Source organism: Eleutherodactylus coqui, chromosome 5 (assembly GCF_035609145.1).
Source record: "Eleutherodactylus coqui strain aEleCoq1 chromosome 5, aEleCoq1.hap1, whole genome shotgun sequence".
NCBI classification, from domain to species: Eukaryota; Metazoa; Chordata; class Amphibia; order Anura; family Eleutherodactylidae; genus Eleutherodactylus; species Eleutherodactylus coqui.
Window position 1 is genome coordinate 139,281,571 of NC_089841.1, and position 16,342 is coordinate 139,297,912.

The following is a 16,342-nucleotide window of genomic DNA, read 5'->3' on the forward strand; positions in this document are numbered from 1 at the left end:
GTTTTTTTTTTTTTTTCATGTGGTTTAGCTAGGGCTTATTTTTCAGGGGATGGCTCATATTTCAAGCCTAGCCTGAAAATCAGGCAGGGCTTATCAGTGAAACACGGTATTACCAAGAAATTATATAGCTGCAAACTTTATTTGTATATGACTTCATCACTCACAAAATTATTAGGTTTCATGGTAAATAAGGTTTATCCCTAAGGCGCTAAAACCTTGCTAACGATCTCCATACAATGTAGTTTATAAACAGATTGCTGGGCTCGCTGCCTCTGACTCCTCCGACAGAGGGCAATCTTGCATTGCCGGCAGACATCAAGGCTATGCAGAGACATCTCTGTGTGGTCCAGCTCACCAGGCTGGTTGGCCTCAGCTACAAGATGGAAAAGGCACAGAAGCAAGAGGCGATTAGAGAAGTAATTGCAAGATACAGACACGGTTTACATTTTGGTAAGTTTTTAATGTCCTCTGTATTTTCAGTTGCTCTGTACTTTCGATCCCGTATTTTACACTCTCTACTGCGCTCATTTTTATGTTATATTGTAAGTTTGTAACTAGAGATGAGCGAGCACCAAAATGCTCGGGTGCTCATTACTCGAGTCGATCTTTCAGTGATGCTCGAGAGTTCGTTTCGAGTAACGGACCCCACTGAAGTCAATGGGCGACTCGAGCATTTTTGTATATGACTGGTGCTCCGCTAAGGTTTTCATTTGTGAAAATCTTAGCAAATCACCAAAGTCATGTAAAAAACACAGAAATGGATAGGGCAGGCGAGGAGCAACATGCAGGGCTGCATTTCGGGCTCCGAGGTCTCACTATTAAGCCACAATAGTGGCAAGAGTGAGACCCCCCCCCCCCCCCCCCCACTGTCAGCATAACGATCGTTCTCCTCTGCCACAGCTGTGGCAGAGAAGAACGATGTTAGCCCATTGAATTCAATGGAGCCGGCAATACAGCCAGCTCCATTGAAAGCAATGGGCTGCCGGCGAGTGCGGGATGAATTTTCGGGAAGGGCTTAAAAATATAAGCCCTTACCTGAAAAAGAAAGATTTTAGTGTAAAAAAAGAATAAAAATGTAGGCATTCTCTTCAATGGAGCCGCTACTGCTGCCGCCGGTGACTCCATTGAAGACAATGGTCCGCTGGCACACCTGAATTCTTTTTCAGGGAAGGGCTTTACATATAAGCCATTCCCTGGAAATGAATTAAAAGTGATTTAAAAAACAAAAAAAATAGATACTCACCTCCCTTCAGCTGCCGGGGCACAGCTGCATCTTCTCCTGCTGTCCCCTGCACTGTGGTGCTGAACTGCTGTCATTCAGCTGAGAGCTGCGCTGAGCCAATCAGAGGCAACACTCACTCACCCATTCATGAATTCATGAATGGGTGTGAGTGAGATCTGCCTCTGATTGGCTCACCGCTGAGCCAATCAGGGGCATATCTGACTCACACCCACTGCAGGCCGGCTGCGCTGAACTCCGTCTGCCGGGACAAGGTGAGTATATATATTTTTTTTATTTTTACACATTTCTGGATGAATTGCAGGGAAGGGCTTATATATTTAAGCCCTTCCCGACAATTCATCCCGCGATCGCCGGCAGCCCATTGCTTTCAGTGGAGCCGGCTGTATTGCCGGCTCCATTGAATTCAATGGTCAGTGCTCGTTTAATCGAGACGAGTACCGCGTGGTGCTCGTCTCGAGTAACGAGCATCTCGAGCACCCTAATACTCGAACGAGCATCAAGCTCGGACGAGTATGCTCGCTCATCTCTAGTTGTAACATTTGGCAAAATGTTTTGTTTTAACATTTACTCAGGATCACACGAATATGTAAATGTCTTTACTGGAAAATGTTTCATAACGTCCAGGGATATAATGTAATAACACAACGCAGCTCTCTGTATATGTCCATGCCTCATTGTTATACTACTTTATCCACAGGAAAATCATGCCTGAAGACGGAGCTACAATTTTCTGACTACTACTGTTTAATAGGAGCGCACATGATGCTGGATCTGTGGCATGATGGCAAGTACACCCCTTTCTGCATGTCATAGGGAGCATTGTTAAGTAATGGCTTCTATTTCACTAAAGTGAACATTTCTGCTTTGATCATGCTAAATGCAAGATATCTTAAACTAGACAAAGCCAGTGAGATAGATATATATTTTTATTTATTTTTTTTGTTTCACTTGTTCTTTCCCCAATTTTGTCGTTGTACAGGTGACGACTGGGCTGTATGGCAGTGTCTTGCTCTTTTGGAAGAAGGTTTAAGTAACAGCTCTTCAAATGCTCAATTTAAACTGCTGCTTATTCGCATATACTGCACACTGGGTGCATTTGAGCCAGCAATGGAACTATACGGAAGCCTTGATGCTAAACACATACAGCATGACACAATTGGGTGAGTTGTCCAATGTAGCATTTCTCATGTCTTTGTTTCATACATTTGTGCAATTCTGCACTGGAATGTGGACCTGTCGTCCGGAGCTAGGCAATCTCATCCCTACCTCTTATGGGGAGAATTCTTTCCCACAAGTGCATTCACTGCAAGATTTCATTTTCTGGGGCCATAGATATTGAGTGAAGGATATTATGCTCACAGCATAGTGCATGCTGTAGGTTTACTTAGTTTGATCTTATTAGTCATTTTAGCATTGCATATGTATAGATACCTAATTTGTGTGGGAGATCTTTGACTTCAATAATGCTCATTGACAAAAAAAAACATAATTCAACAAGAAGTTGTCGGAATGGAATGAAAGGTGTGAATGTAATGATGATCTATGTAAGTGATTACAATATCAAAGCGAAAGTATAAGTTTATTGGGGAAAACTGGACTATTCAAAGGAGACTCAAGTACCCTGTTGGGTCGCTTCTATTCTGGATACACAATGAGATATGGTCATACATGGAGGCATACCAGCTCTGTATGTTGCCCATAGATGTTGCAACACGGCCTCTACATCCTGCACTCTCATAGGTTGCCGAAGCTGCCGTTCCAGCTGTTGAAGGCCCTGCCATGAGACGAACACTTATTGTGTCCCTTGATTACTGCTAGGAATGTTCGACTGTCATAGGCAAGGACTCCCTAGATCATCGCACCAGCAGTTGGGGCAGTGTGTCACTCCACAGCAAAGGCAGGAAATGAACCGCTCAGCATGAGACCTCCATACTTGAACACAACCATCTTTGCCTTCCGAACAGAACCTGGATTCGACACTAAAGACTATACGGTTCCAGCCTGTAGCAATCCAGATTTCTCATTCACAACACCACTGCAAACAGAGGCAATGGTGTTGGAGGGTTAATGGCAGGGCATAATAGGCGCTGTGACACAGAATATCCTTCTGCTATGCGCTTGGGAATAGTTCGGGCAGAGGGCAGGTTCTGCAATGAAGGTACCACCTGTGTCTACATGGTGGCTAACGAAATTGTAGGATCTGCTTGTCGGTGGATCAAATTATCCTCTCTACTGGTGGTCTGTCCGGGCCGTCCATAGCCTGTTGACCATGTTTGTGCCCTCATGTAACTACTGCTTTCAGCACCTCCTAACAGTTTGGTCAGAACTTCCTAGATGGCAATTCATTGAAATGACCGTCCTGCTTCTCTCATTCCAATGAGGAGCTCAAGGTCTGTTAACTGGGCAAACTGTCTTGACGTGCGTCATAGAGGCGTCTAGTGGTCAACGATCTCTCAACAAGAGGTACACAGCACAGACGTAGCCTCTGAGAGCCTTTTTGGGGCTAATACCCACGGATCGATTTATGCCGCGTTCTCTGCAGCGAACTAACGCAGCTGTTGGGTTCTACTGAACCTAATAGCTCAGTCCTCACATTCAGCATTCTGCCGCGGGAAAGAAATCGCGGCATGTTATATTTTAGCGTGTTTTTCCGTGGTTGGAGGTCTCCAATATACCATTGACGGAGGCTGCAGAAAAACGCAGTAAAAAGCACATTTTCCCGCAATCGCCAGCAGGACTTTTTTGTTTATCCCTGCGGCGTAAAACCGTGGGCATGTCCCTCTCTGTCCGTGGGCGTAAGCCCTTATTGGGCAATGGAGGAACACTTTTATGTCCTCTGGAGGAAGAGCTGGTGTGTAATCGCACCACACCTGTAAACTGCCTGAGATGTAACTGCATGCTGAGTTCTGCTGCAAGTTCACATTTCTGTCTGGTGCATTACTTTTTTGTCAATAGGTATATACAGTGCTTCATTTGTGATGCTAATGGGGGGTATGGTATACACTTCAGTGATGGAAAGATAACAAATGTTCTTGCTTTACAGCTATTTGCTGACTCGTTTTGCAGCACCTTTGGGTCACTACAATGCTGCATCGCAATCTTTCAATGCCGCTCTTAGATTTTTCCATTCTAACCAGAAAGATGTAAGTATGTTGTGCGCTGAATCTCCCTCTCCGACATTGGAGACCTGAGATATGATTTCTTCGCCACTCGTTTCCCATCACTTAAATGTGTATTCCCGTCTCTGACATTTACACCATACCCACAGTATATGCCATAAATGTCTGATATGGATTCATACCTCTTTGTCTGTAGATCTGATTTTGGAACCGTACATGGCTACATTTGTCTAACATATCTGAACTGTTTTCTTGTTTTGTTTTTGTCTCAGACCTCAGAATATATTATACAAGCCTACAAATATGGAGCCTTTGAAAAAATCCCAGAATTTATTGCATTTAGAAACCGGTTGAACAATTCACTTCATTTTGCACAAGTCCGCACAGAACGAATGTTACTGGACCTCTTACTTGACGCTAATATGTAAGGGTTTTCTTCCTAGCAATAGTGCTTTCTCAGTGTGGTACTCCTAGCATGTTTTATCGGCACACAGTAAATGATGAAATATGTATGTTCAGTCGACTGACCATACTCTTTAAGGGCTCATTCACACGGGCGGGTGCCGTTTTCAGGGTGTGAATATGCAGCGTTCTTCACAAACCGAAACTGAATATTCCCTGTGTATTTGTCTCCGCTTGCATTTTTCTTTGCACGTGTATTAACAGCACTTTTCACGCACGCCAAATAAATGCAAGCAGGTCCACTGATTTCATGCGTAAATATGAAGTGAATGCTCATGTATCATACGTATTTACACATTACCATTGACTTCAATAGGCTCTTTTCGTCTGACCAAAACAGGACATGCTTTCCCCCCCCCCCCCTTTTATCACACGCCTGAAAAGAATGCAGATCTGAATACCCCAATGTAAATCAATAGGGGTTCAGCACACTGTATTATGCAAAAATTAAAATGGGCGCATAATACGGAGCGTATCTACACCCGTGTGAATGAGCCCTGCAAAAGTATTATGTATCTGTATGTAACTTGTAAAGATTCATGCACATGCTGTGGAAGAAGCCGCATTTAGTTAGATATAACATTTATTTTTTTTCCTCTGCCCTCCTTTTCTTGAATTGATGTTGTGTGTCTTTTTGTATTAATTTGCTAAATAACTGTTTTGTTTCTGTCATTCTTTCAGTTCCACTAGCCTAGAAGAAAACATAAAGTCCATGAGTCTGAGCCCGGAGGAGGATGACATTCCATGGAAGGACCTTCAGGATAACAGGGACCTGACTGTGCTTTTTAACTGGGATTCAAAAGACAGGTAAATATTTTCATTTACCACTGCTGAATATCTGCTTAGCCCCTTAGTGACGGACCCATAGTGTTTTTACGTCCTAGCTAAGTGGGCTTTAATCCTAGAGGACGTAAAAATGTGCATCCTCTGAGAATTTAAAGCCCCGTGGGCAGAGGACATGACAGCTACATGCTGTCGGTTCCCAGAAGTAGTCAACAACATGGAGCTGTCATGGGGAAGGGCCGCGGGACCCTCACCCTCCGGTGAAGTAACTTTTTTTTTCTTTTTATTTTTTTTTACACTTTTTATTTAGTTTCAGCTCCCCTCATGGATTGCATCCATAAGGGAGGCTGAAACTACTCACCCCATCCTCCGTGATGTCCCCTGATGAGCTGGTCTGGAACAGACCCTCTGGTGTCTTCTGCGCATGTGCGCCTAAGGAAAAATGGCGCATGCGCAGAAGAGGAGATAGTTATGGGACATTTGAAGTCACCTGGTTCCCGACTACTGAAGGTAGCCGGGAAACAGGAGATGTCACCGGGTACCGCGGTCGCCAGTATCCAATGGGTAGCGGCGATCACAGAAAAGTTAAAAAAAAAAAAAAGTGAATTAAAGTTTCACCTCCCATCATGGATCGGATCCATGAGGGAAGGTGAAACTACTCACCCCCCCCCCCCCCCCCCCTGTCCTCCACGCTGTCCCGGTCTTCCAGGACCTGACGTTCCCTCCTGCGCATGCGCTCCTGACGTCATACATTGGGCGCGTGCACAGAGGGGCTGGAGCACCGGGAAATTTAAAATCCCTCTGCTTCTGGGTATCATGTGTAGCCAGGACCAGAGAGATGTCACCGGGGACCGCTGTATGCGGTTCCTGGTGACGTAATCACTGTTATCCAATGGATAACCATTTCAAGTTTTAAAAAAATTAAAATTTTTAAGTTAAAAAAGCTTACGTTTCATCTCCCCTCACGTATCGTATCCGTGAGGAAGGATGAAACTCCGTACCTAAGGCCTCCGGATTTATCTGCAGACCCTGCTCAGGCTTCTGCGAATGCCCCGTCGCCAAAATGGTGGAAGCATGTGCAAAAGCCACGGATTGCCTGGATAATTTAAAATCTCCTGGTTACTAACGTAGCCGAGAGCCTAGAGATTTCACGGGGTAAATCACGCGGTCCCTGGTCACGTTATCGTCGCTATCCAATGGATAACGGCGATCACGTAAAAGTTAAAAAAAGTTAACATTTCACCTTCCGTCACGTATCCGTTCTGTATGGAGAGGTGAAGTTACTTACCTAAGGCCTCCGGCGATGTCCCCCGATGGGATCTTTATCTGCGGACCTTTCCCTAACTTCGGCGCATGCGCCTGTCTGCAAAATGGCTGACATAAGCACAGAAGCTAAGGATGGCCTGGGAAATTTAAAATTACTAAAGGTAGCCGAGAGCCTGAAGCAGTAACCCAGGGCTGCGGTGTGTGGTCACCGGTCACGTGATCGCCATTATCTAACGGATTTATCAAGTTAGTACGCATGGAAAATGTTAGCAATGAGACCAATAAAAATATAACAAAATGCAAGGTGTACATAAGGATGTTTTTCCATTAAACCCTCCCAGGGTGTAAATTTTATCTCCTGGGCGTCCGGGATTTGTATGGGACGGGAGCGTTTTCCGATCTCGCTCTATGCATGGCGGATGCTGGCTGTCTTTGACAGCTGTGAACGGCTGTCAGCTGTTCACAGTGGCATTTAAATATACCAAACGATGTTCGCGGCTCCTGAACGGCTTTCTCGATGAGATCTTCAGGTTCTGTTTGGTTGCCATGACAGCCTGGGGCCTTCTAAAGGCCTCCATGGCTGCCATCATGACTGATTGCCTATAAAGACATGCCTGTGGCACATCTTGATAGACGTCCTACCAGAACGCAGTTACATAATCAATCAAATGATAGAATTGTATCACAGAAGGGAAAATATAAAATCAAACCATCACTGAGAACGGCCAGATACTGATACAAGAGGGCAGATAGCCGCATCCCCCCCAACATGCAGGCTAAACAGCCAAATGAGGGAGCCAGTTACACCTGTGCAGGACACCGATGAGACAGCCACTCACACAGCCTCTTAATATAGAGGGGTTAGCTGCTCGGCGTATACTCCCACACAGAGTAGATACAGAGCGCTAGACCTTCTGATACATATAGTTCACCATGCAGACCAGCAACCTATTAATGACACCATAATAGTTCGGCGGGCTGCCCTGCACCTCAAAAAGTGAACCACATTGGTACTGCCACCCTGGGCTCCCTTGGCGTTTTAAAAGCCGCACTGCATGTGAATAATAGATAATAAATGTGAGGTATTAGTTGGATTTTGGCCAAAAACCTTAGCTTACAAGCCGAACGACAAGGCTCCTCGCGCCTTGTGAGTACCTACACTAATATAATTGTATCACAGAAGAGGTCAGATAACTGCCCTCTTGTATCAGTACGTATCTGGTCGTTCTCTGTGATTGTTTGATTTTATATTTTCCTTTCTGTGATACAATTATATTAGTATCTAATTATGGCGTCGTTAATAGGTTGCTAGTCTGTGTGGTGCACTACATGTATCAGAAGGTCTGCCACTTTGTATCTACTCTGTGTAGGAGTATACAGCACAAAGCCACCCCTCCTATATTAAGAGGCTGTCTCATCGGTGTCCAGCACAGGTGTAATTAGCTCCCTCATTTGGCAGTTTAGCAGCCTGTGTGTTGAGGGGATGCAGCTATCTGCCCTTTTGTAACAGTAAGTATCTGGCCGTTCTCTGTGATTGAATCAAATGATCGCAGGTTCAAGACTTCAAAAAGAAATGCAAAAATTATTAGACGTTTTATTTTTTTTAAAAAAGGTAAAAGTTAAAACAAAGCACGAACTTACCTATAGAAAATCCATGGTTGCATTGCGTTTCTTCTTTTTCCATTTCTCTCCACGTAAAATTGTTTAGTTTTTCAATATATTTAAATGGTTCATTAAATAGTACCATTGAAAAACACAACTCCTCTCACAAAAACAAGTCCTCAAACAGCTAGGCCAATAGAAAAATAAGAGTTATGATTTTGGGGGGGAAATGGAGAGGATAAACATGGGTTGGGAAGGGGGGAGGACTAAATAAAAGGGTGACCTCTTTAAAGGTTAAAGTTTGACACTGTTTTCTTTTGATGTTTGGTAGCACATCTACTTTGGAGATTTGAGTTAGAACATGTAGGGTATATTCACATGCACCAGATTTATTACAGAAAGTTCTGCAATTGTCCAATTCATGTGATTAGGGCCTGCAGAAATCCAGACATGGCAGGTTCATTGCAAAAATGTTGCAATGTATGAACGTTCCCTATGGCCTAATGTCCACGCACAAATTTGAATTGCGGATGATCCATAGTTCAAGGTGCCCATAGGAAGACATGGGCCTCCGCAGCTGAATTAAGGCATGCAGAATTGTTTGGGGGGCCTTTTGGCCTGGAAAACAAATTGCAGCATGTTCCTTTTTCCTGCGGTTCTGCCACAGACTGCTTTTATTGACGTCAATGGAAGCCGTCCGATACGCGGGCGGACGGGCCGCAGATTCCGTGGAAAAGCAGGATATTTAAAAAAAAAAAAAATCTCAACTATGCATGTATACTGGCTGACGCTTTCGGACACATGCACATTGAAGACCCGGACAGGTAAGCAGTGTCCTCCGCAGTGGGCAGAGTCCTATTCCGCTGCGGGCTCCCACATGTAGATTCCGATCCACCCGTGGAATGAGACCTTATAGGTAAACAAGTGCTGCTAATTTATAGTCTGTCAAGTTGCGTTTTACTATATAGCATGTCATCCTTGTACTCTCCTTCTCTTCTTCTTTAGAGACATATCAGTAGAACATAGGCAGCTGTCACTGGAGGAAGAGCAGATTTGGCTGCTCATCCGATCACTGACCTTAAGGTTGGTTAGTGGACTGACTACTCTTAATCATACAAGTGAACCAAAGAATTCAGAAAAGGCTACAGAAAATGGAGTCTCATCCAAAATTGGTACTGTCCGAAATTTGATACGACAGTACGAAGAGACATTGGATTCAGCAAAACAATTTAATGAGCGGATGATTAAGGTACAGAAATGATTCCTTACAAATAAAATGCTAAATTCCTTTTGTTACATTGCAACACTAATATCTGTTCTTTTAAATGCAGTATCCTTTTCTTGGACCTCCATCCTCTCGGCTTGCAGGGTTCTTGGGGAGTGGCAGCTGTCAGTGTCAGAAAGAGGCATTCCAGCTCATGAATGATATTTATGAATTGGACACTTTTGGTTTGGGTAAGAATTCTTTCTACTCATGTGAATCGGTGGTGGTGTTTGTTGTCCATTGTACAGCCGATCTAATTGTATAATCGGAAGCCTACTTTGCAGCTCTGCTCAATGCACTGAGTGGTGGTTCCAGCGCTGACACTGGGGGAACGACGGGGAAGGGAAGTATAAAACTTATATCACTGGACTTGGCGGGTCACCCACTTTTAGCCTATAAGCTCAGTTTATAGGGGTAAAAGTAGGTGACTGTCTCTTTAAGACTCTTTGGTGTTCATTTTTAATTTTACTTTGCATGTCATTATATTACGATAAAATCTGTCACTTCCTTTTCCATAGACATCCCTTCTCAGCAATCATTTCTTTATCATACGCAGGATTGCAAAGAAAAGTAACCTTTATACCGTATTTTTCGCTTGATAAGACGCACCCCCATTTTAGAGTGGGAAAAGAGGAAAAAAAATATTTAGAACTCGCCCAGTGACAGTACAGGGGATAGTGCCGGGTGATGGAGCAGAAGGCGCAGCGGAAGTCTGAAACACCGGAGCCCCGTGTCACAGTGGCGTTTGTTCGGCATGAGGAGGGGAAGAAGCCGATTGGTGGAGGCGGGGAAGCGGCAGCAGTTCCCACCAGCGCTGACCACCAATCAGCGGTACGAATGGGGCGGCAGTGGGGGAAGGGAAAGAACTGCTAACTGATCGCACATTTGATCGTGAGTTTGTCTGCGCGACCGTGATTTAGTTAATACGATCTCGCAAACAAATGGCGATGCAACTTATTTTGGCACAATCCCTTTATAAGATGCAGCTACTTTTACCCCCCACTTTGAGGGGGAGAGAAGAGTGCATCTTATAAAGCGAAAAATACGGTACTTAAGTCCTGATCCACAATTCAGTGATGGTTCGAGTTCTCCCTGCACAATGACCTCTGCACAGGTCACAGATCTTGTCTAGAAAATTCTGACCTAGAAGTCACTCCCCTCCAGACTGCAGGGTCCTGTGGTCCATGTGGCCGTAGTAAAATATGTGTCTGAATGCTGCTAACATGTACAGAAAATGAAATAAAAAATCTACAATCAGAAAATCCAAACCGAATAGGAGAAAATAATTACTTGTTTTACTAAAAAAAAAATATAGGTGATCCATTCTCTGTAATGGATATGGTACCTTTACAATGCCACCACCCACCTATTGCACGTTATAAAGTTGGCTTTTGGAATGTAGCGGTTAATAGGCCCCGTGCACAACAGTGTTTGGGCAGGCATTGTATGGTTTGAAGAGTTGTTCACTGTTAAAGGATCTTTTATAAAGGGATTAATGCAATGATGAGTCTACACAGTTCCAGGAAAGATCAGCTGACCTGTCACCTCTGCGGTGAGTTGAAGGGGCTTGTTTGTTGTCTTACTGAACTATTAAAATGTAGGAAAAGAAACTTTTTTTTCTTCTGGAATCCAAAAACAAAGCAGAGAAAATTAACAATTTTTGGTGCACGACACATTTGCACAGAAATGTAGGTCTTTTTTCCCTAGTTTTATGCTGGCCTCACCACTTGTTTAAAAGGGGGGGTGTTTTAATTTGGTAGTGAATGAAAAGGATGAGGCCTGCTATGGACAAATGTACTATCCTTTATACCAGAAACTGGTGTAAATGATAGCACAAATCTCTGCCAACTGGCATACATTTGTATTTCTAGTTGAGAAATCCGAAGTTGAGTCAAGTTTCTTAAGATGTGTGCACATCCGTTTGCAAGCTGTTTAATGGCCACGGTCTTCCCTCTTTGGGTATGCGATTCTGGTCCTTGAAAATGGAGGAGTAGAAGACATAATGATTTTAGTTTTTCCTTCACACGGACCATCGATCTGTGTGAATATCCTGTAGGCTATTATGAGGCCCTGTGCCGTCCATGGAATAAACAAGCAACGTACAGCCGTCTAAATAGGACGACTTCACCAATAATTAGTTGGGCAGTGCTATGTCTCGCTTTATTTGTCTTCTGCAAGTCTGTGTTTTAAAGGGATTGTCCAGTTGTAAACTATGAATGGTCTATCAGAAAGATCTGACTGAAATGACTGGGAACTTGTCCTGCAATGCCATGCCTGACCACTGCAGTGGAAGTGGAGTTGTCTCCGTTCTGCAGAAATCGGCTCATTATATGGGCACATTGCCACAACAAACAACTGATTGGCAGGGCTCCCATGTGGCAGGCCGCCACCAATTTTTTTTTTTATTATTATTGGCCTATCCTGTTGGACAACCCCTTTTTAAGTTAAAAAAAAAAAAATAACTTTTTCATATTGTTGATTTTCTTTTTTCTTTCCAGAAACCCCCTTAATTGTCCTTGCTGTGGATGTAACTTCCACTCTTGGGTGTGTTCGGTTTAACATTCATATGACAATTGTGTCAAGCTTGCACACCTCTTGTGTTGACCGGTTTCTGTTTGCTTTGTGATGAGTATTGTCTCCCTCCTACTTCTCTCAAAGCCACTTGGAGTTAATTATCCACAGGCCTCGCGGTTCATTCTGGCATTGCTCACATACTTTATGATTATTTTTCTCCCTTTTTAACTAGAAAGTTTTGAGAACATTTTTTGCTCTTCTCATAAAGCTCAGGTGATGTTTACGCCATGTGCAGAATTTAAAGGGAATGTGACACTTGTCAGCTTCGCTCTAAAAACTCAGAGAATGAGAAGGATCATGGTTAAAGGAGATGTCTCGAGGAAGCAGTGATTTTTTTTTTTTTGCCCAATCCCCCTAATTAAACATACATTACTAATTACCCCTGTAAATGACTTTCCTAGCTGGTTCGTACTTACCGTTCCAGCGTTTCAGCAACTTATAAAAGTTTCCCCAAGATGGCCGCCGGCTCTTTCCCCGTCGCTCGCTTCAGCCCGACGTGCGCGCTCCCGAGACGCTGCCAGCTGTGTCTCCATGGCAACCGGACGCCGCGCAGCCGCCGACCAGACGCCGCGCAGCCGCCGACCAGACGCCGCGCAGCCGCCGACCAGACGCCGCGCAGCCGCCGACCAGACGCCGCGCAGCCGCCGACCAGACGCCGCGCAGCCGCCGACCAGACGCCGCGCAGCCGCCGACCAGACGCCGCGCAGCCGCCGACCAGACGCCGCGCAGCCGCCGACCAGACGCCGCGCAGCCGCCGACCAGACGCCGCGCAGCCGCCGACCAGTCACCCACCGCCAGGCAGCAGGTAACCGGCGCTACACTCCCGGCTCCCCAGCGCTAGACCCTCAGCCCAGGTGAAGGCCCCGGAGCCCAGCGCTGGGCTCCGGGGCCTTCACCTGTCAGTGACCATCACCCCCGACCCATCACTTACCCCCCTGGCCCAGCGCTAGTTCCCCCCGGCCTAGCGACAGACCCCCCCATCGCAGCGACAGCCCCCCCGGCCTAGCGGCAGCCCCCCCCCCCCCCCCCGGCGCATCACAGCGACGACAGCGCCCCCCCCCCCCCGGCCCATCACTTACCTGGACGGCAGGACAGGTGGGCGGCTTCTCCGGACGGCAGCTCCAGTTTCTGCACCTTCCTCTAACAGAGGAAGGTACAGAATGGCCGCTCCAGCGCGCTCCCGAGCAGTGACAGCTCATCTGCGCATGCGCAGAAGAGCTGTAGCGGGGAGCACACTGAAGCGGCTCGTGCTGAAAGGAGAAGACCGGACTGCGCAAGCGCGTCTAAAAAAGCAAGCTGCCAGCGAATTTAGACGGAACCATGGAGACGAGGACGCTAGCAACGGAGCAGGTAAGTGAATAACTTCTGTATGGCTCATATTTAATGCACGATGTATATTACAAAGTGCATTAATATGGCCATACGGAAGTGTATACCCCCACTTGGTTTCGCGAGACCACCCCTTTAAGTTAAAGGGGTAGTCACAAAATAGACTTTTAGCACCTAAGTGGGGGGATCGCCATTAAGACCCTCATCTATCCCAAGAACGGGGGTTCCTTGTTGCCCTCGTCTTCTCACTTCTGTGAGCTTACTGTACTCCGCCCTGCAGTGACATGAACAATGAATGGAGCAATGATCGCACATGTGTACTGCCGCTCTATTCATTTCAATGGAGCTGATGTAAATAGCAGAGAACAAGCACTCGGCTGTCTTCTGCAGTGCAATTCAAGATGCATGAAGCGCCAATACATAAGGAGGAAAAGACACAGTGCATGATGTAGATGGTGCAGAGAGTTTTAAATACATATTAGTACTATAAGGCTCCCCAGGGTTCCACCATAGTGTGGGGGCTAGACCCCTGACGTGCGTTTCCGACAACCTTCTTCAGAAGATGCACATGTACTGTGTCTCTTCCTCCTTGATGGGGGTTATATTGTAGATACACTGATGGCTATTGCCCTGGACATAGTTAGTGATCTATATCTATTTTGATTTGTATTGTGCTCTCTGGGATTCATATCATTATCTGGGTATTTTTTTTAGATTTAATGTGTTTTTATACTTGTGTGTAATCTTGTGTTTTTTGGGGGGGGGTGTTATATATATGAATTTTCTATATGTAACATATATATATTTTCATAAGTCCTGCACTTCAGTTTTCTTTTCTTTTTGCTATATATTATAGGAGGGACTTTTTGTTATTTACATGGGTTGTATGAAATAGTTAGATATTCTCTACCCCTAACGTGATTTGGGATGCCCTGCAGCTTTTGTTACACAACATCTTATATTGATTACCTACCGCATCGCTATTTGTTCCATTTAAAAACACAGAAACCTACCGTATTTTCCGGCATATAAGACGACCTTTTAACCCCGAAAAATCTGCTCTGCAGTCGGGGGTCGTCTTATGCGCCGGGTATACAGTGTCCAAAAAAAATAAAAAATCAATACTCTCCGCCCGCGGCACTGCTGCAGGCTGTCACTCCCTCGTGCACGCTGGCTTGAATGCCCCGCCTCCAGAAAGCTAATGCTCTGATTGGCTAACTTAGTCTGGCGGTAGCCAATCACAGCCATTCATGATGTCATTGAATGGCTGTGATTGGCTAACGCAAGACTAAGTTAGCTGATCAGAGCATTGGCTTTCTGGAGGCGGGGCATTCAAGCCCCGCTTGCGGAAAGCAATGCTCTGCCAGCGTGCACGAGGAAGCGACAGCCTGCAGCAGCACCGCCTGAGGTGAGTATTGATTTTTTTTTTTTTTTTTTTCCACACTGTATTCCTGGCATAAAAGACGAAAAGTCTGGAGTCGTCTTATACGCCCCACCGTCTTGTATGCTGGAAAAGACGGTAATTGAAGCAAACAAAGCTTTCCAAAAGCAGTACAGAAAGCCAAAGCAGATATAGTGTGTATCTCCTTGGATCGCTCATGTGATGGCTGCAGGCAGACAGATTTTTACCATCTGACTGACAGGATACAGATGGGTACATTTTCACATGGCAGCCTCTGTTGTTTGTGTGAGAAGACTGAAGCTTATTTTTTTTTTCATTCATAGATGATAGTTGTGAAGTCCAAGAAAAAATTGGAAACAGGTTAAAATCCTCTCTATGTCATCTGCAAGGTATTTGCATGTATATTCAGTGGTGTTACTGGGAGTTGGAATTTATAAGCTTGAAATATTACACTTTACTTTTTTTTAATTTTTTTATTTTATTTTTTTAGAACTTTTTCACCGATGCAAAGGAGACCTACTAGTCTTCCAAGACGGTCACTGTAAGGTCTCGCCCCATGTCATCGAGAACTTGGTCTTCTTTGTTGAGGTTTGTCTTTAAATATGTTTCTGATTTGTAACGTTATAGCATTATTTTACTTTTGTTATAGAAGGTGTAGTGATTATGGATGATGGGGCAGGTTTACTATTGTGCCATAATGGTACACAATGAAATATGCCTAATAAGCTATGTTTACACCACACTTGATACTTTTGAAAAGTGTCTCAAAAAGGGGGAGTGGTGTTTTCATAAGATGCAGCAAATTATAATCATCAATGACACAAACAGGACTATAAGATCCCGGGGACATTCACATGTTCGACGTCCAATGTTGTGTTACCTGATCCTGTGCAGTAAACGTCCTGTTGAGGCCCTCTACGTTGGAGAAACAGGACAAAAACTTAAAGCGATGATGAGGTCTGATCACCACACGATTAAACAGAGGAAGACAGCATTCCCTGGGGCGGAGCGCTTTCCTAGTTTTGGACACAACTTGGAAGACATGAAGGTTATTATATTGAAAGGCAATTTCAGATCACAAAGCCACAGAAGATCTTCACAATCACACAAAATACTAGTCTGCAGTATGTCATCTAAGAGGTGTCATAAAGAAAGTTTAATCTGCACAAAATGTATCACACAGCATGTGAATTTGCTGCATCTTCTGACTGCCTGATCTAAGTTTATGATCTGTAAGTATTCAACAGCATTGGTAAATCTGTCCCTATCTGTCCAAGGGCTTGGGCCATGATGCACAA

At 44.8% G+C, this 16,342-nt stretch overlaps 1 protein-coding gene across 2 annotated transcripts in view; it reads left to right on the top strand.

Moving 5' to 3' along the window:
* The window catches only part of NAA25 (N-alpha-acetyltransferase 25, NatB auxiliary subunit), a 59,123-nt gene that overhangs the window by 30,104 nt on the left and 12,677 nt on the right, over nucleotides 1-16,342 (top strand). For both annotated transcript variants that reach the window (XM_066603233.1, XM_066603234.1), the window contains 10 exons: nucleotides 243-450; nucleotides 1,941-2,027; nucleotides 2,223-2,403; nucleotides 4,287-4,386; nucleotides 4,635-4,786; nucleotides 5,506-5,631; nucleotides 9,481-9,724; nucleotides 9,807-9,930; nucleotides 15,368-15,433; nucleotides 15,535-15,632. In XM_066603233.1, coding sequence (XP_066459330.1) covers nucleotides 243-450; nucleotides 1,941-2,027; nucleotides 2,223-2,403; nucleotides 4,287-4,386; nucleotides 4,635-4,786; nucleotides 5,506-5,631; nucleotides 9,481-9,724; nucleotides 9,807-9,930; nucleotides 15,368-15,433; nucleotides 15,535-15,632 — 1,386 coding nt within the window. The remainder of the gene's footprint in view (nucleotides 1-242; nucleotides 451-1,940; nucleotides 2,028-2,222; nucleotides 2,404-4,286; nucleotides 4,387-4,634; nucleotides 4,787-5,505; nucleotides 5,632-9,480; nucleotides 9,725-9,806; nucleotides 9,931-15,367; nucleotides 15,434-15,534; nucleotides 15,633-16,342) is intronic.